Here is a 26,404-nt window from a genome sequence, read left to right on the forward strand (position 1 = left end):
TTTTAAGTTGATGAAGTTGAATGTTACCTTATGCTGCTGAGAACATTCCAAGAGCCAAGGAAAGTGAGGGGTAGAAGACCTTGACACATAGAGTTTAGTAAGGGTATTGCTATATTAAAAGCTACTCATCAAATTTCTCCAAGCTTATTTTTTAATGTGGCAAGATATCATCTTTATTATCAACTTAATAGTTACTAAATTAGTGCAGACAGACAAGAGTTTTATGTATACCCTGTTGATTTTTTTTCACGGTTACTATAGATAATAATAATTGTTACAGTATACTGGGTGCTATGTGCCAGGTACTTTGCATTTGTTCTCTCAAATAATTCCAACAAACCTTAAATTTTCATTTCATAGCTGAAGAACTATGAAAGGTTATGAAGGATTTATAAGAACTAGGTTACAAAAGGTCACATCTTTTTAAGGATTTTATTTATTTATTTGAGAGAGTGAGAGAGCAAGAGAGGGGGGAGGGTCAGAGGGAGAAGCAGACTCCCTGCTGAGCAGGGAGCCTGATGTGGGGACTTGATCCTGGGATTCTGGGATCATGACCTGAGCTGAAGGCAGTCACTTAACCAACTGAGCCACCCAGGCTCCCAAAAGGTCACATCTTTTTTTTTTTTTTTCAAGTGCCAACACCTATGCTTCTTTTTTTTTTAAACATTTTTTATTGTTATGTTAATCACCATATATTACATAATTTGTTTTGGTGTACTGTTCCATGATTCATTGTTTGTTCATAACCCCCAGTGCTCCATGCAGAATGTGCCCTCTTTAATACCCATCACCAGGCTAACCCATCCCCCCACCCTCCTCCCCTCCAGAACCCTCAGTTTGTTTTTCAGAGTCCATCATCTCTCTTGGTTCGTCTCCCCCTCTGACTTACTCCCCTTCATTCTTCCTCTCCTGCTATCTTCTTCTTTTTCTTTTTTCTTAAAATATGTTGCGTTATTTGTTTCAGAAGTACAGATCTGTGATTCAACAGTCTTACACAATTCACAGCGCTCACTGTAGCACATATCTTCCCCAATGTCCATCACCCAGCCACCCCATCCCTCCCACCCCCGACCACTCCAGCAACCCTCAGTTTGTTCCTGAGATTAAGAATTCCTCATATCAGTGAGGTCATATGATACATGTCTTTCTCTGATTGCAAAAGGTCACATCTTTAACAGTAAAAGTAAAAATGGTTAAAATTGATTGAGCATTCAGTCAAGATGTATATTCTGAGCCCTTTGTGAAGTAGTTATCACCATTATACTAATCATTGCAACAACTTTATATTATTTTAGAGGTATTATTGTAGCTATTCCCCTAAAAGGGAAATTGATGTTTAAAAAGATTACATGACTTACCCAAATCACTCCAGAGGTCTAAGTGGCAGAGCTGAGATACAAATTCAGATCCATCAACTTAAATAGTTAAATTTCTGTAGGAGTCTAGAGCAAGAATACTGAGTCAGGGAATTCTGCTACTGGCTATATGTGGACTATATTCTGAAAAATTCCTGAAGCAAAACACCCATGTATTTGGATCAACTCCAAGACACATATTTTAACTGCACTGCAGAGATTACAGAAATTAGGGAACTCTTGAGGGTCAAAAAAACAATGAAATGAAACCAGAAATAGAAAGGAAGCTGCATCACTGAGGACTGTGGTGGTTTAAAGAAATAAAAGTAGAACATGGGTAGCAGGGCTGGCGCTGTGATGGGACCCTGGATCTGGGCAGAATGTTCTTGTTTATCTCCCCTGCTTTCGAACCACTGCTCACCAAGTCTCTCAAGGAGCAGAATGCCTTTGGCTTTAAAGTCAGGATGTTTTCCACAACCTCATAAAATCCCCCAGTATAAAACCAATTTCTCTAAAGTTTTGAACTTGAGCAGACTTCTTGTATAAATCAATCATCTGTCTTTTAGAATTTTTAGATCAAACACATGTAAAAGGAGGCAAATGGTAGTGTTTTATATACAGTAACAAGTCTTTTTTGGAATATTTTCTTAATAAGCAGGAAGTTAGGGGCCAGGTAGCTCTGAAAAGGTTAGGCTGGAAGTCTAAGACCAGATGATGACCAGTGATGGTACCAAAGAAGCAAGGAGGAGAATCCTAATAGTGAGCTGGGCATGGGCCTGGTTGGTAAGTCAGCCTAGAGATTCAAGAGAGGTGGGGGAAATATCCCAGCTATAGCATCTGGTCTCTGAGAGACCTTTAGGGAGTGCAGAATGTAGCATAGAGGATCTGGACAAGTTGTTTTATTCATTTGAGGACCTGATTGGTGGTCCTGTGCAAGTTCAGATACAAACATCTACCCTGTATGGAAGACCATTGCTGCACACAGAAAACACACCCTGGAGTTCACAGTGAGGAACAGCAGGCCTAGAAAGAGAGAGGCCTTATTATAGGGAGGTGGGGAGAGTTTGAAAGCCAGGGGCCATGTGGCTTTCCAAGGATCATCACTGGGTCTGTGACCCCAATTCTAATGCCACATTCTGCTAGATTGCCCAGATAGACTTATCACCCCTAACAGATCTCTCCCTGCTTATTTTTATCCTAATATTAGATCTCTAGTTATTCAGTAATGGATTTACTGCTAAATTGTTGTTATGTCTACTCATACAAACATATTACTGTCCTAATTTTCTGAGCTTATAAAAAGCCATCTTGCCAACTTGTTTTTATTGTTCCAAATATTCCCAATTAGCCTGTGATAGAGAATTCTGGGCTTAAAATTCTGGGTTGATAGTCCCATTTACTACTAAGTTTCAGAGAGGTAAAATTACTCTCCCAAGGGCATACAGCCAATAAATTGCCAAGTAAATGGGAATACAGTCACCACATGACCCAGGCATTCAACTCCTAAGTAGTTCCCAAGAGAAATGAAAGACTTGTACGTGAATGTTCCTAGAAGCTTTATTTGTAACAGCCAAAGCCTGGAAAACAATCCAAATATCCACCAGAAACTGAGTAGATAGGCAAATTTTGGTACATCATACTTTGTAATACTACCCACCAATAGAAAGGGACAAACTGTTGGTGCATGCAACACTGGTTGAATTTCAAAAACAGCCAGACACAAAAGAGTACCTATTGTCTAATTACAATTACATGAATCTCTAGGAAAGATAAATCTAATTTATAGTGACAGGAAATAGATCAGCTGTTGCCCGGAGCTAGGACTGGGGTAGAGGATTGGCAAGGCGGACAAAGATATTTTTTGAGGTGATGGAAATGTTTTATATCTTGGTTATTTGGTTACAGAGGTATATAAGCTTGTCAAAACTCACTGAACTATAAGTCTTAGAATATGTGCATTTGATTGTATGTAAATTATAACTCAATAAAATTGAATTAAAAATTATATTCCTAGTGTTACACTTCAAAAGCACAAGTAAGGCTTTCTAAATATACAGATTTCCAGGCTTCACACCAGAACTGGTAAATGAGAATCTTTGTAATTGGCATCCAAATATATGCTTAAAAATCCCTATAGATGAATCAAATGAACATGTTTGATGAAGAACCATTATTTGCCAGTGAAAATGTATGAAGATTAAAAGATGTTCAATTATATTGAATTAGTCAGGTCTTAAGCAGTTTGCATAACATGATCATATTTTTATAAGCACAGAATGTATATAAACTCAGCAACTATCCAGAATAAAGACATAAATGTTTATGAGATTTAAAGGTATTTTCTGTTATGCCCTTTGGTTTTCTGTATATTTAAAAATAAAAACCATATACTGCTTTTGTATTGAGAAAAATGAGTTATTTTTAAAATTAGCACAAGGAAATATAGAGTGGAGGGACCGCGGGCGGCCAGGGCAAGGGGATCAGGAACGCTTGCAGAGGATTTAGCTTTCTGCAAAAAGACAAAGCACCCCATCCCATGCAGATGGAAGGAACGTGGGAATGGGTTAGGTAAATTGGTAGATTTGGGTCTGATTTCTTCTTTTTCTCTCTAAAGCAGGAGGTAGGTCAGCTGCTGAGATGGATGGAGGTGGGAGTGCTAGAGGCTCCATATAATTATATGGGGAGATGGGGTGGGAGGGAGTAACTCGCCCTTAGCCTTGGCTGAAGTTTAATTTCAGGGTCTGTGAACTGCTTAAAACTGTTTTCACATTGGTGGGTGTATGTTTGTCGACAGCTGTTAGATTCTCAAAGGAGTCTGTGACCAGTGGGTCCTGCGGGGTTGGAGACTATATGCTCTGCAAGCATAGGTCACAGTCAGCCCACGTGTCTGAGAGGTTCATTGGATCATATTTTGTTACTTTATCACCACCTTGTGGTCAAATGAATGTACTGCCAAAGGAGATTTCGAATCACAAATTTTGAATCCGGGTAATAGTTTTATCTTCCATTCTGAAGGGACTTGAGGCACTCTGTGGTGGTCTAATGTCCCATAAATTATGAGAATTAATAATCACTACACAGTTTTCCTCCAAAATGTTGAACCTGGGTTAACTATGCATGAGTAAGAAGACCTGGCTAACCCCAGATAATTACATTTCAATTAAAGATCTTTACAGAAGTAATCTCTGAGCCAGTGTTGAATGATTTTGACAGGCCAAGAGATGTGGTCCTTAAACTTTACTGTATATTAGGACCACTTGGAGAGCTTGGAAAACTCCTGATGCCCAGGCCAAACTCCATGCTAACTAAACTCTCTGAGTGAGAGACCCACGCATCATTATCTTTTTCCCCTAGTGCCCCTTCCCCAGGTGATTCCAATGTACACTGAGTCTGGGACCCTCAGCCACAAGGCCTTGCAATTCAAGGTGAGATCCACAGAGCTGCAGCCTTGGCATCACCTGGGAGCTTGTTGGATATGCAGAATCTCAGGTCCTGCCCCAGACCTCTGGAATCGGTCTGCATTTTAATAATCCCAGGTGGTTCGCTGCATATTAAATCTGAGTAGTGCTGTTGAAGAGAACAGAATGGGTGTCCAGTAGGTCCACTGGATACACAAGGCAGGAATGGTGTCTGAAAGGCAGGCTTCTCATTTTTTATCAGGTCCAGTTACAGGAAATGTATGACTTCTCTGCCACGGTTGGAAAGTTCTAATTGTCCGAAAATTCTTTTTTAAGTAGATGACAAAATCTACTTTCTTGCCAGTCCTGCAAACTGCCCCCATGATCTCTTAAAATATTTGAAGGCAGAAATGTTCTTCCTTTAATCTTCCTTCTTTGAATCCCTCCCTGCCTCCCAATCTCCCAGTCTCCTTAGTCTATGTAGGATATATTTGCAGAATGCCTAGTAATTCTACACTAAAAATGACTCTCAGAACTGCAGGCGAGGGTGCCTGGGTGGCTCAGTTGGTTAAGCGACTGCCTTCGGCTCAGGTCATGATCCTGGAGTCCCGGGATCGAGTGCCACATCGGGCTCCCTGCTGAGCAGGGAGCCCGCTTCTCCCTCTGACCCTCTTCCCTCTCATGCTCTCTATCTCTCATTGTCTCTCTCAAATAAATAAATAAAATCTTAAAAAAAAAAAGAACTGCAGGCGAGATTCTAGATGTAGCGTGACACAATGAGCATAGTAGGAAAATGACACTCTTTTATCTAGAAATTCTATTAATGGCTCCTTTTTCTTCCTGGGAATCAGACATTAGTCAGGATCTTTGTATAGAGAAGTTATATCCCACAAACAAATCAATGCTGATGGTCCCAGGGCCTCAGGTCATTCACATGTGACTGCTGATGCTGTCCTGAGCTCAAAGAGATCACCATGGGACTCCTGGGCTGAGGTGGTTGGGGCCTGTGTTCCCACTTCTCCTAGGACCACATCCTTCAGCAGGGATAGCTCTTCCCTCAGTGTGGCTGTTGGGGGAAAACCACCAAACCCCTCCTGCTGCCTCTGATCTCAGCCTGCCCACTCTGTCCTGCCTTTGTCTCTAAGCTCAGCCTAATGACAATCATGCCTGTCCCTCTCAGTGTGGCCTTGGTTCCTCATGCCTAACCACATGACAGATGCCCATGTGCCCAGGCAGAAGGGCTTGACTACTGACCCTGGCTCAGTCCTAGATCAGTTCTCCTGTTCTGAATAATTTTTTATTTATTCATTCATTTATCTATTCATTTATTCCTGAATATTTAATCTTAGCATCTCACCCTGTTATGGACTGAATGTTTGTGTCCCTGTAAAACTCATATGATGAAGGTCTAACCCCCAGTGTGATGGTATTTGGAGGTGGGGCCTTCTGCAGGTGGTTAGGTTTATATGAGATCATAAAAGTGGGGCCTTCATGATGGGATCAGTGCCCTTATAAGAAGAGACACCAGAGATCTTAGTTTCTCTCTCTCCACCACTATACCTGTTGCCCCCACGCCATTCCCCCCAATCCATGAAGACACAGGGAGAATATAGCCATCCGCAAGCCAGAAAGAAGGTTCTCAACAGAAACTGAATTGGTCAGCACTTTGATCTGGGAGTTTCTAGCCCCTAGAACTGTGAAAAATAAATGTCTATTGTTTAAATCTATGGTATTTTGTTACAGCAGCCTGAGCTGACTAAGCCACCACTGTATCCATCTTCGGGCCTGAAGCTGTTGTGTCTACCAAGGCCATCCCATGTCTCTGTCAAATAAATAAATAAAATCTTAAAAAAAAAAAAATCCATACACAATGGAATTGGGGCCAGAATCTTGATAGTGTAGAACAGAGGTTAGCAAATACTGTCCTATGGGTAAAATCCAGATGGCTGCCTGTTTTTAAAAAAAGTGTTATTGGACCACAGCCACACTCATTTATTTACATATTTTCTATGGCTGCTTTTGTACTCTTAAGTGTTGAGTAGATTATGTCTTTAGGGAACTCCTCATTGCTGTCAACTTTTACCTCTATTGTGATTTTATAGTCTGTATCTTTTTTTTATTGTGTTAAGACATGATGGAAATCAGTAAGCTAATACTAGAAAGAGTCTATAAGTTGTACTTTCAAATGGTAGAAGATAGTGACACGCAGGGGACAATAGCAGGGAGCTCTGAGACCTACATTCCCCAAGGCATTGAGATATTTGGATAAAGTGTGTTTAAAAAGATTATTCTTGTAGACTGGAAGGCAATTGTGGCATTTTGAATATACCTAATTGCTTTCATTTCCCCCTAAAGCCCTACTAAAAGGATTTTTTCAACTTATAAACTCAGAGAAATTCAGAGAAGGGGAGAAGGGACAATAACTATAAAAATTGGACTCTGGAAAGCAGAAATATGAGTGGTAAGTGATTAAACAAACACAAAAAGGGTAGATTCTAAGTAATGGTGGGGAAATATAATAACCAACTTGATACATATTATGGAAGCCCCAAGGACTCTGGAATTGGTGGTACCAGACGTTTCTGGAAATAGGGACTTGAATAAGGAGATTGGTTGGCAATCTGTTCAGGAAGTAGTCAGTTCTTCAGGTCTGTTCTACCCTCCCCAATACCAGCAGAAGACCAGAAATTTATTCTCTGGAGTCGGTCAAACAGAAGGTCTCTAGACTAAAGGGTACTAGGTACCTATGGGGGTGGGGTACCATAATGAAAACAGTGGATTACCTGAATGTGTACATGCAAGATGATGAGCTCACCCAACTCTCTCTCTTTTTTTTTAATTAACCTTGTTCTGTCTTTATTGTGGTTCCAGCTTAAATTTCTTTTTCTTTTTTTAAAGAGATTTTATTTATTTATTTGACAGAGAGAGACACAGCGAGAGAGGGAACACAAGCAAGGGAAGTGGGAGAGGGAGAAGCAGGCTTCCTGCTGAGCAGGGAGCCCGATGCGGGGCTTGATCCCAGGACCCCGGGATCATGATCTGAGCCGAAGGCAGACACCTAACGACTGAGCCACCCAGGCACCCCTCACCCAACTCTCTTTTCCTAGTCAACTCCCAGAATAATGGCATAGCCTGTGCAACCATCTCAATTTTCCTGGGATGGTAGGCATTCCCAGGATAGGAACTTTCAGTTTAAAACCAGGACAGTCCTGAACAAACCAGGATGAGTTAGTTACCCTAGTTTCTTTTTTTTTTTAAAGATTTTATTTATTTCACAGAGAGAGACACAGTGAGAGAGGGAACACAAGCAGGGGGAGTGGGAGAGGGAAAAGCAGACTTCCTGCCGAGCAGGGAGCCCGACGTGGGACTTGATCCCAGGACCCCGGGATCATGATCTGAGCCGAAGGCAGACACCTAACGACTGAGCCACCCAGGCGCCCAGTGACCCTAGTTTCAAAACATTGGCAGTTAGACACTTCCAGGCAGGAAACCCAGAGAATCTTCTCTGGGGAATCTGATCTAAATATCTGGACAGTGGAGGTTCTTCCACTAAATGGTCTGGCCAAGTCAACTTTGAGGTGAAGCTCACAGTGACTAAGTTCCACCTGGGTGTGTGGAGGTTTCAATGATGTTTTTAGGCCCTCCCTCTCAAAAATAAGCAGAGAACTAAGGATTACTAGTCAAATCACAGAAGATCTCTCACACAAAAGATAAAAAGCAAAACATTCAAATAGGAAAACCAACCTGAGAGGTAAGCATATGAGAAGTTGGGATGATCAGAGTCTTTCTCTTGGATTTCAAAGACTGGATCTGAGTGAGAGAATTCTCTCTTCCTCTCTAGCCATCGTGCTATTAGAATATGAGCCTGGAGCTCCTGAAGGCCGTATTCCAGGGCCACAGTTGGTCACATAGAGATGGAAAAGACTCTAAGTCCGAAGTCTATTTCATGCCAAGATCCATTATCTGTAAGGCTATTTTTGCTTTTTCCAAAGTTTGGTTGTATGACTCAATAAACTCCAACACTTTTTTAAGAAGCATAAGTTTGAATAGATTTTCTGTCATTTGCAATCAACTGGTGGCCCTCATGAATGGTATTGCCTCTTCTATAGGTCTGCTTTTTTAATCTGTACTCTACATCTGGAAAGTTTCCAAGTCAGCTTGTGGGTTTCCATGTTTAAACTAAGGATCACACAACTCATGAAGGTAAAAATACATGAAATTTCATGGAACATGGCAGACCCAGAATACACTAACTTTTCATTCTCTCTCACAATGGGGTCCTCCCCCAAAATAAACTCTAAAGCAATATGTCTGAAAGACAAATACGTGGGCCACAAAACAAAGGTGAAGGGAAAGAAAGGAAAATGCCTGTGTGTTAACTAACAGTGTTTGCCTTCCACACATTAGTGAGGGGAAAAAGCTGTATCCATTAGGATTGTGTTTAATAGCAGGTAAGGGAACACCACTTCAACAGCTGCTTAATTAAACAGGGTGATGGGGGGGGTCATGGATGTTAGTGTTTCTATGATTCTCTTGGCCTTTTCATTATGATGGAAACAGGGTTGCTGCAATCTCAGCCACCACGTCCACATTCAAGACAGAAATAAGGAAGTAAGGTCAAAGAATATATATATTTGTCTCCTTATAGTGGAAAAGCAAAAGCTCTCCCAGAAGGTTCTTTATTAGATAATCTCTCTCATGTCCCATTGGCCAGAACTGGGACCAAAGATTACATCTAGCTTGAAGGGAGGCTCAGCGGGTAGGGAACAGGATTGTCATCAGTGACTTGGAACTATCATGATCCATTACCTGGGGCTAGATAAATCCTGCCTACCCCCCACCCCCCAGAGAGTTCTACTGACAGCAAAGAAAAGGCAGAAAGGTGCCACGTGGGAAAGTGTGCCTGCCACAGCAACCAAAGTAAGCAGAGTAAAACACTGAAAACACAGCTGGAACTGCAACGCTCACACAGTGCTGGTGGGAATCCAAAAAGGGAGTCACTTTGGAAAGCGGTTTGGTGGTTTTTTACGTGCCTAAGCATCCTTTGCAGATGTGATTAAGGATCTTGTGATGGGAGGAAGTATCCTGGATCATGGAGGTGGGCCTACTACAGGGGTCCTTATAAGAGGGAGGCAGGAGGGTCAGAGTTAGAAAAAGAAATAAGAAAGCAGAGGTGGGGTGTGGTGCACTTGGAAGATGAGAGAAAGGGTCATGAGCCAAGGACTGTGGGTGACCTGAGGAAGCTAGAAAAGGGTTCTCTTTCCGAGCCTCCATGAGGGATGTGGCACTGCCAACACCTTGATTTCAGACTGCTGACCTCCAGAGCAGTAAGAGAATAAACTTGTGTTTTTTAGCCACTATGTTGGTGGCAACGTGTTACTGCCACCTCCAGGAAATGAGTATACCTGCCTAGTATTCCTACCTTTGGGCATCTAGACCAGTTCTTATTTTTCCATGCCCATCTTTGTAAAGATGTCTGCATTGTTCTTCTTTCAAAAGGTCCTTTATTGACCTGTAATTCACATACCATACAATCACTCATTTAAAGTGTATAATTCAATGGTTTTTAGGACATTCACAGAATTGTGTGACAATTACCAGTTGATCCTAGAACCTTTTCAAACACCTCAAAAAGAAACCCTATATCCTTTACCACTCCTCCCCAATTCTTCCCATTCCCTCCAGCCGTAGGTAACTACCAATTTAGTTCTGTCTCTATAGATAGGCCTATTCTGGACATCTCATATAAAAGTGATCGGGCGCCTGGGTGGCTCAGTTGGTTAAGCGACTGCCTTCGGCTCAGGTCATGATCCTGGAGTCCTGGGATCGAGTCCCGCATTGGGCTCCCTGCTCAGCGGGGAGTCTGCTTCTGCCTCTGACCCTCTTCCCTCTCGTGCTCTCTATCTCTCATTCTCTCTCAAATAAATAAATAAAATCTTAAAAAAAAAACTGGGATCATACAACATGTGGTTTTTAGGGACTGGCTTATTTCACTTTGCACAGTGTTTTCAAGGCTCACCCATGATGCAGCATGTACTCCATTTCTTTTTATTGGTGAATAATATTCCATTGTATGGATATACCACATTTTATTTATCTATTCATCAGTTGATGGACATGTGGGTTTTCTCCGCTTCCTGGCTATTATGAATAATGTTGCTTATAAACATTCAAAATTTTTTTTAAAGATTTTATTTATTTATTTGAGAGAAAGAATGAGAGAGAGAGAGAGAGCACATGAGAGGGGGAGGGTCAGAGGGAGAAGCAGACTCCCTGCTGAGCAGGGAGCCTGATGCGGGACTCGATCCCGGGACTCCAGGATCTTGACCTGAGCTGAAGGCAGTCACTTAACCAACTGAGCCACCCAGGCACCCAAACATTCAAATTTTTGTCTGGAAGAATAGGACATTCAGTTATTAACAAGCATTTATTGGGGCGCCTGGGTGGCTCGGTCGATTGGTCATCTGCCTTCGGCTCAGGTCATGATCCCAGGGTCCTGGGATCAAGCCCCGTGTCGGGCTCCCTGCACAGTGGGGAGTCTGCTTCTTCCTCTCCCCCTGCCCCTCACCTGGCTCATGCTCGCTCTCTCTCAAATAAATAAATAAAATCATAAGAAAAAAAAACCCCACAAGCATTTATTAACTGCCGATTGTGTACATAGCACAGGGGTAGGAGTCAGGGTTCAGTGGTGGAGGGAGATGGAGGAGGGCAGATACCCAAAAGAAATGTATAATATAAAATGTAGCCCCTGTCCTCTGACTGGTGGGGAAGGCAGACTAAGCTTTCAAGAAACATTTAAATAATGAATGATAATCATGTGAATTATTTTCTTGGGACAATTTTCTTTTCATGTCTGTTCTCCAAACTGAGTATAAAAGTGGGCTGGACTCTTTATAGAGTGTGTCAGTTAACAAAACAAGAGACAGAACCCCTTTAAAAAGACAGCTTTGACCTGTATAAATATCCCACGGGGTCATGATGTCCTAGAATAGAATGTTTGTCTCCAGAGATGTACTTTCCTCTCTGCAGTTTTCGTCATAGACAGGGACTTGGTACCAGGTCCGAAAAGCTCAGCATCAGGCTGACCTCAGCTCTCCTTGCTGACCAGGGAAACGAGGCTGTTCTTTGCTCTCTGGCTGCTTCTTTCCATGGGCCCAAATCACGTTTGTGAACATCTGGCAGGATTTCACCAAGGGCACACTTCAGGCCCCTAATTCATAGCCAACATCATTAACATCATTTGTTGAGTGTCTGCAAGGGCTTGGGAATTAGCAACAAATCTTTCCTGCGTTGTCTATGGCTTTAATGCAGGAAATCAATTTGGGTTCTGTCTGCACCATCCAAGGATCAGAGGCAATGGCTCATTGGCTCTGCAAGAATTGCTTTTGGTCACCCAGGGATACAGTATGAACCAGACTTCATGTGGCTCTGAGGCATGAATAACATCGCAGTTTCTCAAGCTGTCAGGGATAAGTTGGGTTTTCTCATTCGTTCATTATAGAGCTGGGGCAGTGCCATGTACAAGTGGGGTGCCTGAATTGGAGGCATTTAGCTAATATGATAATATCCATTTACTCAGAGTCTTCTATTACTGTCCACATTTGATCCCCCCAATAGTGCTGAACAATGTAGGAGAGGCAGAAATGCATGTTATCATTCAACAGATGGGGAAGTTGAATGCATACAGAAAGGTATACCTTTAAAAGTCTTAATCAGTACCAGGACCAAATTCCAGGTCTCCTAACGCCCAGACCTTACCTGCTACTTCTGTCCATAGTGAATGAGTAATAAAGAGAAATGAAAACCTGTGTGAAGCTAAGGTAAATGTCGGACCTGTGGCGGGGCTGTTACTGGCTCCTTTGGCGCCCCCAGCTGGAGCCTTTCCAGAAAGCCTCCTTGCTCATCATTCAACTCACCACCGAGCCTTGGTCCAGACACGGAGGTGATCCTGAATAAATATTTGTTGAACGAACGAGTGATTGATTGGTTCTAATCATTAAATTCCTTCTCAACCACTGAATCCAGATAGTTTTGTAGAACAGGTTTCCTTTGGCATCTTTGTCCTTTGTCTGCTCAATGTTTTGTTCTTACATTGCATTGGCAGTGAAAGAAAACTCCTCCTTTCTTGCCATGGGAAAGGCAAACAGCCACGCAACCCTGGAAGATAGCCAAGTCTGTAGGGGTAATAAAGGAGGCAAGCCAGTTAGCTATTAACCAGCAGACAAGATGATTCAGCTACTTATCAAACTCTAGGCGCCTCCCTTTGGATGCCCTTTCCTTACTTTTTCCAGCTCAAAGTGGTGAGGCAGATTAAGGCCTTGGGCGATCACAGTGTGCCCTTCCCCTCCCTCCCACCTCCCAACCGCACCCGGGGGGGCAGCAGGTTAGAGAAAACAGCAGGCTGCTTGAGGTGTAGGAAGTTAACAAGCAAGCAGTCTGCAGGCTGAAGGGCGAAGATAGCTGGGAAGGAGTAGCCTCGGGCATTGACAATGGAGGTCAGGGTAATCTGGGAAAAAAAAGGCAGAAGAAAAACTATTAAATGTCCTTACTGCCTACAGCCCATTGACAAGTCCTTGAAACAGGGAGCGTGACCTTCCTCTAGGGACTCAGCTGCCTCACTGTTAATACTTTGCTAAGGGCAAAAGGCAATCTTAGCCGGATCCCCAGGATCCTGTAAGTCTATTTAACATATAAAAATTCCTTTGGGGAAACTTCCTTTATCTCTACCCCCCATCAAGATACATGCTGGCAATCCTCCCCCAAGCATATAACCCACCGATATACATCTGAAAGGTTTCTTAACTGAGGGTTTACTAAACAGTAGCAAATGACCTCTTCCTAACAATAGCTAGCCCCTTTAGGGTCCTGGAAACCTTGTCGCCAAAATACGTTGGAGGCTTGTGCTATCCCTAACCCCCTCCCTACTTGAAAGTATACAATGAGCCCCTCCTCCTGACCCCAGTACAGCTCTTTCTGCCCGCAGGTGCTGTCCCCATTCGTTAATAAAACCACCTTTTTGCACCAACGACATCTCAAGAATTCTTGGCCACTGGCTTTGAATCCTAACATCTTTTCCACATCAGGGGGGAGACTTCAATGGCTTCTTACATTTTCCTAAAACTTCACATTTATTTTGCTATCATTTAAGGCTTATTCCCCACTGATGACCTCTCAAGATACTAGAGTTCTTTTATTTTATAATTAAAGCAAAGGTACAATTCACAGAATTGTGAAAATGTTAGGATATGCTTAAGAGGTTGAGTACTGTAAAGATATGTGTAGGATAAGCTAATGTCTGTAATGGGAAATGAGGCAGAAAAGACAGTTTGGGGTGAAGTGCTAGCAGTTAAGATAAAATATTTTCTACTTTATCTCACCAAGTTGATATTGTGTAAAATCACAGTTTTAACTTCTTTTTTAGCACTTAGTATCTCACAAACATTTATCCTATGGTGATTGAAGATTTTTGGACATGGAGACACATCTGTCTATGAACCAGGAAGTGAGCACTCATCAGTGAATCTGCCAGCCCCTCGGTCTTGGACTTCCCAGCCTCCAGACTGTGAGAAATAAATTTCTCTTGTTTATAAGCCACCCAGGTTATGGTATTCTTCTATAGTATTCTGAACAAAGACACCACTCTACCCCAGCCAAACAGCATGGAGAAAAAAACAGGGCCCATCCCTACCTCTGTCAACAAAGGCCAAGGGAGTGACCTAAACTTCCATCCTTGCTCAAGGTACCCCCTACCCCTTCAAAGAAGACTTGGTGGGGAGCTGGCCCTTTCATTCCTACTCAGTAATAATAAAGCTCCCCCTCCCCCAAAAGGGTATCAGTGAAAGCCATGTGGGATGCTGGACTTCCATCCCCACCCGGCAATAACGGGGCACCATTCCCCCTCCCTTCCTGGATGGCGCCAGAATTGGCCAAGGGGGAAGCCGGAACTTTCACCACCATTCAGTAGTAACAAGGCATCCTCCACCTCCTGAACTATCATTGCACTTCCTGTAAATCTGTAATTCTTTCAAAATAAAAGTTAAAAAACAAAAACAAAAACAAAAAACAACGCAAAGACTTTGCTGTCCTCTTCTTTCTCGGCCTCTCACGATCATGCCAGATGACTGTACATGGGAGTGGGGGAAGGCAGCAAAGAGAGAGAGAAAGAAAACAACCCAACAAGACTGAGCCAACTTCTCATTGTTTCCCAACTGGTAAATACTTCGAAACACTGCTTCTCTCTCCAACATGCCGTTGTCCTCAGGACTCGCTGGCATTGCTGATGTGTAGAGCATAAAGAGTAACCAAGGCGTTGAGTATGAACTCCTAAGAACTACTACTGGTCAAAAGCAGCGAGCTGCCATATGCCAGGAGCTACATGAGGATCATTTGGGGAGCTTTTTAAAAATATAAATTCCTGAGATGCCTCACTTGTGAGATTCTGATAGCTTAGATCTTGAAGAAACATCCTTGAGCCGATGCCCCAGTGGTTCCTGTTGGCTCCAACGGTTGCTTTGACTCAGAGCGGACCAGGTTCAGAGATGTGGGCGATACTCCTTGATCTGTTCCATTCTAAATATATGACTTAGGGCATGGCATTTCTCTTCACTCTTATTCGCATATTGTTTTTGATGACAGGGGTTTTGCTTCCCCAGTTCTGATTAATTTTCTGAATAAAATGGAATGTGAGAAGAACCTGGAGTTAAATGAAACCTGTTGCCCCCACTGCTTTGTTTTCGCCACCCCCCCCAGGCCTCCACCCCCATCTGACACCTGACACCTGCGTTCTTAACTGCTTCCTCCTGGAGGTCTGAATGCACAGGTCTCCCAGGCCTCTACATCGAAGCTGTGCTTGCCTCTGACAACAAGAACAAATTGATTGCAAAACCTAGAGTGCCATTCAGAGCCACACCTGCCAGACCCTGGTAAGTGACACTCAAGTCTGCCCCGAGGAACTGCCTCCAGAGAGTAGTTGTTGGAAAAAACAGAGCTGTGAATCTGGGCTGCTTCCTGTCATGAGTGAGGACAACGAGGTTGGACAGATCCCGCAGGTGGGCTTAAGGCTCCAGGAAGACAACCTGCTGTTAGCTTCCTCAGGAGGCAACAACAGATTGCACTCTCTCTTTTTATTTTATTTTTTTTAAGATTTTATTTTTAGGGCGCCTGGGTGGCTCAGTCGGTTAAGCGACTGCCTTCGGCTCAGGTCATGATCCTGGAGTCCCGGGATCGAGTCCCGCATCGGGCTCCCTGCTCGGCGGGGAGTCTGCTTCTCCCTCTGACCCTCTTCCCTCTCGTGCTCTCTATCTCTCATTCTCTCTCTCTCAAATAAATAAAAAAAAAAAAGATTTTATTTTTAAGTAATCTATGCCCAACGTGGGGCTCAAACCTACAACCCCGAGATCAAGAGTTACATTTCTCCCAACTGAGTCAGCCCGGCACCCCTCTCTATCTTTTTTAAAAATGAGTCAAATAAATAAATAAAATCTTAAAAAAAAATCAGTCGATCATATTCCATAGCTTGATACATTAAGTGCCTGTCTGGTTTTATGTCACTTTCGGGAAGATCCAAAACTTTTGGTCATCTCTTTTACTCAGAGGCATTACTTAAATGTCAGCTCCAATACCAACATAAAAATAACTAATTTTATCAGAAGAAAGGTGAACTACCACCACCAGGGAGCTTACATGTGCCAGGAAGTGTGCAATGTACTTTTTGTACATATTGTTTCTTCTATTCCTTATAATAACCCCGGGAGGTAGGCGTTATGATCCATATTTTATATAAAAAAATGTATGGTTTGTGGAAGCCGTGCAAGAGAAATTGCCACCTATGTCACGGCAAAGGCAGAGGCAAGAAATCACCTGGGAACTTTTGAAAACAGCTTCCCTTAGATGTACAGGATGGAGCAACTTGGGCTCACAGGATGTGATCTCTCTCTGGGGCAGGTGTAGAGGAGGGACAATTGTTTGGGAATTGCGGGTCACCCGAAACAGAGGATGGTGGATCGGCAAGGTGGACTAGTCTTGAAGCAGTACTCCAGGGTCGCTGGGACACTGCTCGGTAAGAGAGGGGGGCTTAGCAAATCAGTGTTTCCTGAGAACATGGACTTCGGCAGCCTGGACCGCTCTCACCTATTTCTGTCAGAGAAAACAGCTAGCTGGGTCATTTTCTGCCCCCTTCAGACTCATTAAGCATCAAGAGGAACAGAATGTCAGATCTCATTGCTGTTTTCTGAATATGGGGAACAAAGCAGAGCATATGAGTCGCTCCTTGAACTTCATTAAAAATAAGTGAGGAATCTGAGACTCAGAGAGAGTAGGTGATTTTTCCGAGCTGATACTGCTGTGAGTGCCACGGCGGAGGTCTGAGCTCTGGACTGTTTGATGGAGAAGCCCATGTATATTCTGTTCCATATGCTTGTGAGCTGTGTCACCTTCACCAGAGCTGGGTGGACACGTAGAGGGTATTTTCATTTGTTTTTTCAATTTAAATCTTGTTTCCTTCCTGTTTACCATTTCATCTTGCCTGTCTTTGGGCTAAGTTCATAGAGAATCCTTTCCAAGGAAAGATCCTGTGTTAGCTGTTATTAAGCATTTGAAAGTCTTAGCCTAAAATCATGAAGTAGATATAAGCAGGGCTATTGGGGTTGTGTACCACATTACGGCCTTAATCCATGATAGCAGGACACAGATTCCAGAGTCTCTTGTGTGCCTTTGCCTCCACCTGAAACACTGCTGCCCGCTGCTGCCCAGCCCCAGCACTAAAAAGTGCACCCAAGTCTGTCCAATCGCAGACTACCCAAGTAGTCCCAATGTTCTTGCTAGAGGAGTTGGGACAGAAGCAGTCTCTTAGTGAAGGGTTCAGTTGGAATTCTGAGGACATAAGACTTCATGACTTGCACTATACCTGAAGGATACACCCTCGGTTTTTCAGTTAAATGAGCTTTTAATAATAGGCAACATTTATTGAGTGTTTACCATCAATTATAGTCTCTTTTCTAAGAGTTTTATGTGGAGTATCTCATTTAATCCACACAACAAACCTATGAGATAAGTACTGTTATTAGCCCTACTGATAAGAGAAGAAAGTGAAGCACAGAGATTTCCAAGTGACATACACAACTGGGAAATATTCAACAGGGCAGTGGTACCGTAAACTCTGAGGGTTGAGTTTTCTGCCCGATAGAAACTATTTACATCTCTACCAGACAGAAATCTACAAGCTAACAGAGAGCTTCACACAGTCTGGGTCCTAATCACATCATTTCATCCATAACAAAAACAAAACTTTTGATTTTTTTTTCTCGTTATAAAAAATAATACGTTAACCTTGGAGAACACTTGGAAGATACTGAAAAGAATAAATCCCAAAGTAGAAATTATCTGCGAAATTTATAATGAACAAGTATATTACTTTTGTATTAACCATGAAAGAAGTTAAATAAAGGTTCATCTTTCTAGAGAATGACGTAATAATTTGGAGGGCATGTTAGGACAACATTCCAGAATGGACTGAAAGGTGTGCATCCTTTTGGGTCCATGTAGATCCTTTCAACTTCTGTCAGGGGATATCAGGCTTCAAAGCCCAACACTCTCACTTATTGCACAAATATATGAAGCCCCAATGAAAAAGGCAGCCTTCATAGCCCCAAGAGATAAAAATGTTGACTACAGATGAGTGATGGAGCCTGAGCCAGAGCCGCCATAACTTGGTAGCTGTTCGAGTCGTTTTTTGTGGAGTGCTTCATCTTCCAGGAACATGGGTCACCCTCTGCCACCTTGGAGTCCTTTCTCAGGCCACCACCAGCTTCCCAAGAATCCTCTCCTTTCTTTTCCATAGGCCCCAGGGCCTTGCTTTTCTTTCCTTTAGTACTAATTCCTTCTTTGCCCTTCTACCAGGCTGCAGAGTGGGACACACGTCCCAATGTCTTCAGCTACATTCCAGAGGCTCAGGGAATCTTGTTCTCTCCTGGTATCTTGAATGTTCATCTGCTGCAAAAAATTAAACAATACACACACACACACACAGACACACACACACACACACAGAGAAGGAGACAGAGAGAGAACTTCCAGAAGATGTACCTGAAGAAGGAAAGTTATTCTAGAAGGATCAGAGGCGGGTGGAGAAACAGCTTTCCTGGCTATAATTCCAGAAATTCTCAACATGACTCGCTCATTTGTGTGAAGACACTGGCAATCTCTGTTAAAGTGTACAACAAAATGTAACTTGGAAGGGACTATCAAACTAGGCCAAAGTCCTAGTGTATTTAATCCCTTGGAGACAGCATTGCCCTGAGAAACAGGGCACTGTCTGCAGAAGTTCTTTGAGGTGGTGAGAGACAGGCCGGACCCAGCACTGGGCAGCATGTCAGCCTTCAAAAGAAGGGCAAAAGAGGGACACTTTGTCCCTCAATCAAGCTGTCTTCTTTATGGTTTTCCTGAGGATTGACTCTTGCTTTCTTATCAGACTTTCTCCTGGAAGGGGCATCTGGTGGATAGTGTGATGCACCACCCAGATGCCCCTTCAATGAAGGACACGCTGCCCTCCTAATGGGGAGTGCTGTTGGTAGAGAGTCTTCAGCTGTCTCCCAGCTCCCCCAACCCTTTCAGGAATTTCCTGAACACAGATGGCTGCCTCAACCATACCATATGATCACACCCCTCCCAGGGCTGCTCACACCTTGGTGACAATCCATGCAGGGGTAGAGAAGCCTGACCATCTTGCCCAGTTCAGGGAAATTCTGAAGGACATTGGTCAAGACTGTCATTGGACGTGCACGCAGCTGGACCTCTCCCTCTTGCCAACCTTGCTCTCTTCCCTTCCCTTCGGCAGGAGTTGGGCCCCAAGATACTCTTGCACAGGGTATTTAGGGCACCAATTCTGCAACAGGGCTCAAGTATGGGGAAAAGAAATTATATTTGGAAACCACTTCCTCTAAAGGGGAGGTCAAAGCTCTTGACACTCCCGTAAGGATCCAGTGCAGATGAAACCTCCCCTTTGCAGGTGCTGAGTGGAACAATCATTCAAAGAAGTGTAAGAAGCTCTCAGGAGGGCCCTGCAAGTGCATTTCAGAAAGTTCTTTGTTCTCAAGACAGCCAAGGTGGCAGTGCCTGTCCCTGGAAGGGGAGAGGGAAAGAGCCTGCCTCTGCTCAAATCAGCCAGTGGTGTTAGTTAGCTGGTTCTTAGAACTGGGCTGTGTGATTCTGCCTCTCTTTGAAGCTGCACTTCGGATGAAAATAATCCCCAGTCTTTCTGACTCATTTCTTGTAGTTTTCCAAAAGCTGAAGCTGTGTCTGAGGTCAAGTGTTTCTGATTTGTGTTGTACCATCTTCCATAAGGAGGGCCAAGGATACAAGCTTCTATTCTCTACATTGGTTTTATGAAGGGATTAGTCATACCTATAGTGGTGCCTGAAGGGCTCAGGCTGGCTCATCAGCCTCTTATGGCTACCCTTTGTTTCTCTTCGTGTGCCTGTATCACTGAGGATGAGGCGGCTTTTCTCCTTGTGGAAGGCAGCTGGCAGTTTTATTTGTTCCCCAGAAAGACGTTGGCAGAACTAGGCCCAGACCCCCATTCCTATGTTGAGACCTACTCCCCAATGTGATGGCATGAGGAGGTGGGGCCTTTGGGAGGCAATGAGGTCATGAGGGTAGAACCCCACGAATGGGATCAGGGTCCTTATAAAAGGGACCTCAGAGGACTGTCTTGCCCTCTTTCTGCCAGGTGAGGCTATAAAGAGGACAGCCCAGAAGAGGGTCCTCGCCAGAACCCAACCATGGCAGCACCCTGATTGATCTTGGATGTCCAGCCTCCAGAACTGTGAGAAATAAATTTCTGTTGCTTATAAGCTACCCAGTCTGTGGTACTTTGTTACAGCACCCTGAGCTAAAGCACTAGAGAAGGTTCCTTTTGTCCCATTTCCACATGGCAGAGTCAGTCTGCCTAGGTGAATGCACACAAAGCTTTGGCACATCCAGCTTGTAGCAGGAAGGTAATCTGTAATATTAACTGATGCTTTTCCTTCCAGTATCTCCTTCTATTCTTTGACCCTCTTCTCCCTGATATTTTTACTCCTTCCCCTCACCAATTTCTTTTTGGCCTTCTCAGTCCATTGCCCCAGAAAAGGAATGTGTACCTAAAAGCCCCTGAGAATGACAGAAACAACTTAGATTTAGGCCAAAAATGTGAGTTAATGTTTCCAAGACCAGAAAAGGATCCCAGGCTAGGAAAGAGGCAGGGAGCAGGAGAGCTTGGGTGTTGATTTTCCCCAGCCTCCCTGCTTGAAGGTGGAGAGAGGTGAGTAGTCAAAAGAATCACCAAAAAGGCTATATGAAGCAGGGTGTATTCATGTGTCCAGGTTGCCATAAAGCAATATTACAGACTGGGTGGCTTAAGCAATAGAAATTTATTTCTCACAGCTCTGAGGTCCGAAAGTCCAAGATCAAGGTGCTAGCTAATTCATTTCCTGGTAAGAGTCCTCCTGCTGGCTTGCGGATGGCTGCCTTCTCACTATGTTCTCACATGGTGGAAAGAGAGAGCTGTCTGGTATTTCTTCTCATAAGAACACTAATAATATTGGTGTTTAACCCTAACTTACCTAATTTAACCTTAATTACTTCTTTACTCCAAATACAGTCAAACTGGGTGTTAGGACTTCAAAATATGAATTTGGAGGGGGGAGATGACTTGGTTCATAGCCCAGGAGCTTGTTGCCCCCAAGAAAGAGAGAGAGAGAGAGAGAGAGAGAGAGAGAGAGAGAGAAAGCCGACTGGTTATAAGATTCTGCTAAATGGTGTGTCTAGGCAAGCAGGGATATTTGCTATGGTCCAACACAGAACCAGAGGGGCTGAGAATTCTCACTTATCTGGGAAGAGCCCAGAGATAGCTGATAGAGCCAGACCAAAAGGAGCCTTGCAAGTAGGAGGAAGGCATGATATAGCAGGAGCTGAGAACAAGATAGAAGGATGCACAGATGAGGGGCTGCCTGCGTGGACAAAGGATCAAATGCTTTTTCCACCTCATCCACCTCACCCCAGCACTACTTCACAAATTTAGACAAAACTCTGGTGAAAGGAGATGGATCTGAAATCCTGGCAGAATGGGGGCTCATAATAAAATCAAGGTAAAATACAGAACTATAACTCCTCATATATATATATTTCCCTTATCAAGTAGAGAATCTATCAGAGTCTTGGTCAGATTCTCTTTTCTGGTCTGATTGGATTATAAATATCAGTGACTATAGCTGATTTATTTCCTTAAAAACAATGCAAATGAGAGACCTTGTTCCAATAGATTGAACCTCTTTACTTAGCTCAGACCTGTCAAGATTCTTGGTTGCAAAGAGCAGGGACCACTTCAGGTTAAGTTAAGCAGAAAAAGACACTGCCCTGGGGTAGTCAGCATGGACACTAGTTGCCTTTATTGCTGGTCTCCTGACTCCCATTGGGTAATATTGATTTCACCCAGGGAGAACTAGATGGTGGGGAAACAGGTAGAAGTAAGATTTCTCACTATATAAATTTTGTAACTTTTGATTTTTTATTCATTGGAAAAATAGCCTATTTTAAAAATTAGTAATTCTAAGTCCTCTTCAATGCAATTCAAAACCTAAATCTCATACCTAATTCAAAGCTCCTTAACCCGCTCTGATGTCTGGCATGATCTGCAGCTCCACAACCTCAGCTGGGAAGGAGTCAAGGTCTGTTTTCTCCTCCTTTTACTCCTCCTCCTCTTCACTTCCCTTGCTCTTGGCTCCAGCAGGGGTGGGGTAAGGTTTGGATAAAATCTCTTAAATGGTGCAATCTGAGGTTCTCTCTGGTCCTTACACTCTGGAATGCAGGCTCTTTGTGAGTCTTTCAATGGCTCCTCTCCTCCCACCCTCCCCAGGAAATTCCATCTGCATAGTATCCTAATGAGTTATGCGCTCTTTGGCTGACCTCTTGTAAACCCCTCTCCACCATCATCTCCCTCCTGTCCCTGGAGGATCTTCCATAGTCTTTTATGCTATAGTCCTTTGCCCCAGCAGAGGATCCTTAGTCGGAAGCTCAGCTTTCTTTTCTGTAATCAGTTTTACCCATGGGAATATTACACATCTTGCCATACCAAAAGATGCCCTGCCTGCAAAGAAGCGTTGCTCCAGCCAGCCTCCTGCCTTGTTCTCCAGTCAGGAAGCAGGCATTAATCTGTATGTTTAGGTATGACATCCAAACTTAAGTTTTCCTGAGCACTCTTTGACTTTATCTGCTCTAGGGCCCTGAGGTAGGCTCATGGCTTTCTGGGGTTCTGCAGGGATTTAGCCTGAATTTAGTGCCAGTCCTTTTTGTAAGGAGCCTCTGCCACCAATCTGTCTGGGGGGTGAGGGGAGAGGGGAACATTCAGGGGACAACTCATGACTCAGAATTCCCTTGTTCAATGAATTCCAGTCCTTTTGCTTATTTGAGCTGTTAGGGTGTGAGTGTGAGGATCCAAAGACAAGTTTGACCTCCTCTTATCAAAATCTGGAGGGAGCTAGCTCCTAGGCTGCCCTCCTTAGAATGTGGAGTTCTTATGGCCTGTTGCCCTCAGCTTTGGGGCTTTAGCCAAAGTTTTGATACAAATGGAAATGTCCTATTCCACATCTGGTTACTCATATCACTAAAACCTTCAAAACAGGGGCGCCTGGGTGGCTTAGTCGGTTAAGTGCCTGCCTTTGGCTCAGGTCATGATCCCAGAGTCCTGGGATCGAGCCCCACCATCGGGCTTCCTGCTCAGCGGAGAGCCTGCTTTTCCCTCTCCCTCTGCTGCTCCCCCTGCTTGTGCTCTCTCTGTCTCTCTCTCTGTCAAATAAATTTTAAAAAATTAAAAAATAAAAATAAAAATAAAAACTTCAAAATATCCTGCCATGTGAAGAAGAAAGTTCCTATCTTTAACAGTAATAACTACCATTTACTGAATGTTTACAAGGTACAAAGAACTTTACATATTAATGCATTAACTGCTCACAATACTATTATGAGATAGGGATTTTCAAGCCATCTCAGTGAGAAAACCTGAGACCCAGAGATAACACAAGCTAGCATCAGAACTGGAATTTGAATCCAGATCTGTTTGACTTCAAAATCAATCTGCATATAAAAATAGAGTAGTATAACTGGTATCTACTGCAACTGTCTCCCACCAGTGAGCTACAGAATTAGGGTGGAGGTATAGTTATTGTGCGTGATTGTGAGTGATTAGGTCCATCAAACACTGTGTGTGGATTCAATAAATAAATGTATATGCTATTTCTATCAATTCAACAAATAATGCTCAAAAAATAACTCAACAAGTAATGAATTCTCTTCTTGTGCCAGGTGGGGATACATCAGTGTACCAAACAAACTAAAATCCCTGTCGTTGTGGAAATAAAAATTCATTAAAATCATACCAGAATTAGATTTTCTGTCACCATGCATTTTACCAATTAATTAAAACTGCAGATATAACTATTACCATGTGAGGCTCAGGAAGAACTCTGCTATTGAAAATGAGTCTTCATACTGGGCCTATATGGAAGCCATTGATAGTATTTAAATAAATGATTGCAAGGACACAATACATTAGATGAATGAGGCATTTGTGAGTCGTCAAGTCCAACCCTGCGCTGACAATATCTGGGTCATGGAAGAAATACTGGGCAATCTCCGTTGGGTAATCCTACTCATACATCAGACAGCTCAGTGTAAACTGTAATTACTACTTAAGTAAATTAGGATCATAATTCCACCGATGAGACCGATGAGGAATCTCAGGAACATGGCTGGAGGCAGGGAGATGGATTACTTTGTCTCCTGTTTACCCTTTGACTCTGGGACTCTGAGGTTCCTGAGATTGCTGAGGGAGCAATCACATTTGATCTATAACTTCAGTCCTCCGGGATCCCCAGGGAAGAGTCACTCTCATTCACTTAGTGCTACTCAAAGGCTGTATCATTGCTTGTTTAACCAAAAGATCCGTATTCCAAGAAATTAAGTGTCAGTAAGGTAGCTTATGGTCCATCTCGTCACTTCCTTACCTTGACCGGACAGTAGCCATGAACTCACTTTGTTACCATCGGTAATTCTTCTAGGTCCTCACACCGGGGGCCGGTGATGAGTATTAGCTTCTCCACATGCCAGCCGAGCTAAATGAAAGTGCAGATTGGTTTAGGGACACGAAAAGTTCTGCACTGCTCTTCGCACCTCTCCACGATTTCCTCATTCCTCTTGCCACCCCATCCCCTGGGTATGAGGACCCTCTTTGCGGCTCGCTCCGCCTCCCGCAAGCCTCTACTTAAACTACAAACTGGTCGAGGCCACCAAACTACATTTCCCATAATGCTTAAGGGCCGACCGGCCTCGCGTGGGGTTTACTGTAAGCTGCCGTTGTAATGAATGTTAGATTAAAGCCCCATTTCCGGGGAACGGCCGAGTTATCGTCCACTTCTGCGTTCAGATACCTTTTCCCCCCTCCACCTGCGATCCCCAATGTTGGGCGAAGAGGTCTCTGCGGCGGGAAATTCGTTCAGGCGACTGCTACGGCCACCCACTTCCTCTTCGAGCTTCGGCCCTTGCCAGGTCCTCGGGGGCTTGGGAGTGTCATTGGTGGATGACCGCAGCTCTTGCTGCTGCCGCTGTCACCGCGATCATGGCCTCTGGCAGCAGCGGCGTGTCAGCCGCCCGTCTCCTATCGCGCTCCTTCCTCCGTGAGTCCAGCCGAGACTCTCTCTTCCAGGCCTCCGAGAGTTCCTGGCCTCGCCGGGCCCAACGTCCTGGTCCAGACCGCGGCCGGGCCCTCCGGGGCCGGACCTCGGCGTGGGCCTGGAGCCGCGAGAGTGTGGCCTCAAGTCAGGGACCTCCTGGGGTGGAAGAAGCTTTTCTGGATTTGTGGGGTGGGGACATGACCTGGGCAGCTGGCCTAAGTAGCGTGGCCGAGCCAAGATTCGGGTTTGGGGGCCCTGCAGACCTGGGGGCATTCTCTGCCCCCCCCCGCGATGATGAATGGCCGGATGGGGGCGGCATCTAGACTGTCCCTATTTGGGAGTGAGAGGTGAGGTGGTCCAGGATTAACTCAGCTGGCAGAGTGAGTGTCTGGATTGAGAGGTAGGAGGAGGAATGTCTCAGTAGCAGATTGCGGGGAGAGGATAAGGCTGTCCCTTTGTTTGTTTGTTTGTTTGTTTGTTTTCCCTGCAGATTATAGGCTTAGCAGAAAGGTGGGTTCTGCACCCCAGAGTCAGCATAGCCCAGAAGACTCCTGGAAGTTTAGGGTTGGCAGGGACTTTATACCCAGCTATTTGCAGTGTCTCCACCAGGCGGTGTGAACTCCCCAGTCCCTGAAAACTTAATACCCAAGGTTGCTAGTTTTTGAATAACGCTGACTGTTGAAAATTCTTGCTATGTTCAAAGTCTCTATGTTGGGTAGGCTATATAGAAAGACTTTGGAATCAAACCAAATCACATCTGAAGTCTGGCTAGTCCCTTACAGTCTGTGTAATAACCCTGGGCACTTTTCTTAATCCGTTTCTCAATTCCTGCTTCCAGTTCCATAAAAATAATACACTTGTAAGGTGCACCATTATTTTGTCTACTGCTAACAGTAGAAAATGATCACTAATTAAAATTGTGACATGCTATTAGTTGTCAGATGCTTCC

At 43.9% G+C, this 26,404-nt stretch overlaps 2 protein-coding genes across 4 annotated transcripts in view; one reads left to right on the top strand and one right to left on the bottom strand.

The window, feature by feature from the left end:
* Positions 1–25,039, bottom strand: part of DNAH6 (dynein axonemal heavy chain 6) — a 241,149-nt gene extending 216,110 nt beyond the window's left edge. The window contains exon 1 of the mRNA XM_073897471.1: positions 24,790–25,039. The gene's annotated coding sequence lies outside the window, so the exon portion shown is untranslated. The remainder of the gene's footprint in view (positions 1–24,789) is intronic.
* Positions 25,040–25,136: 97 nt separating this feature from the next.
* SUCLG1 (succinate-CoA ligase GDP/ADP-forming subunit alpha) overlaps positions 25,137–26,404 on the top strand; it is a 31,605-nt gene continuing 30,337 nt past the window's right edge. Inside the window, exon 1 of one of the 3 annotated variants that reach the window (XM_073897469.1) lies at positions 25,137–25,330. In XM_073897469.1, coding sequence (XP_073753570.1) covers positions 25,144–25,330 — 187 coding nt within the window. In that variant the 5' untranslated portion in view covers positions 25,137–25,143. The other 2 variants (XM_025868305.2, XM_073897470.1) reach the window with 2 other exon arrangements.

The sequence above is a fragment of the Callorhinus ursinus genome, unplaced genomic scaffold, assembly GCF_003265705.2.
Source record: "Callorhinus ursinus isolate GAN/ISIS: 27379988/994484 unplaced genomic scaffold, GSC_fseal_2.0 scaffold10, whole genome shotgun sequence".
NCBI classification, from domain to species: Eukaryota; Metazoa; Chordata; class Mammalia; order Carnivora; family Otariidae; genus Callorhinus; species Callorhinus ursinus.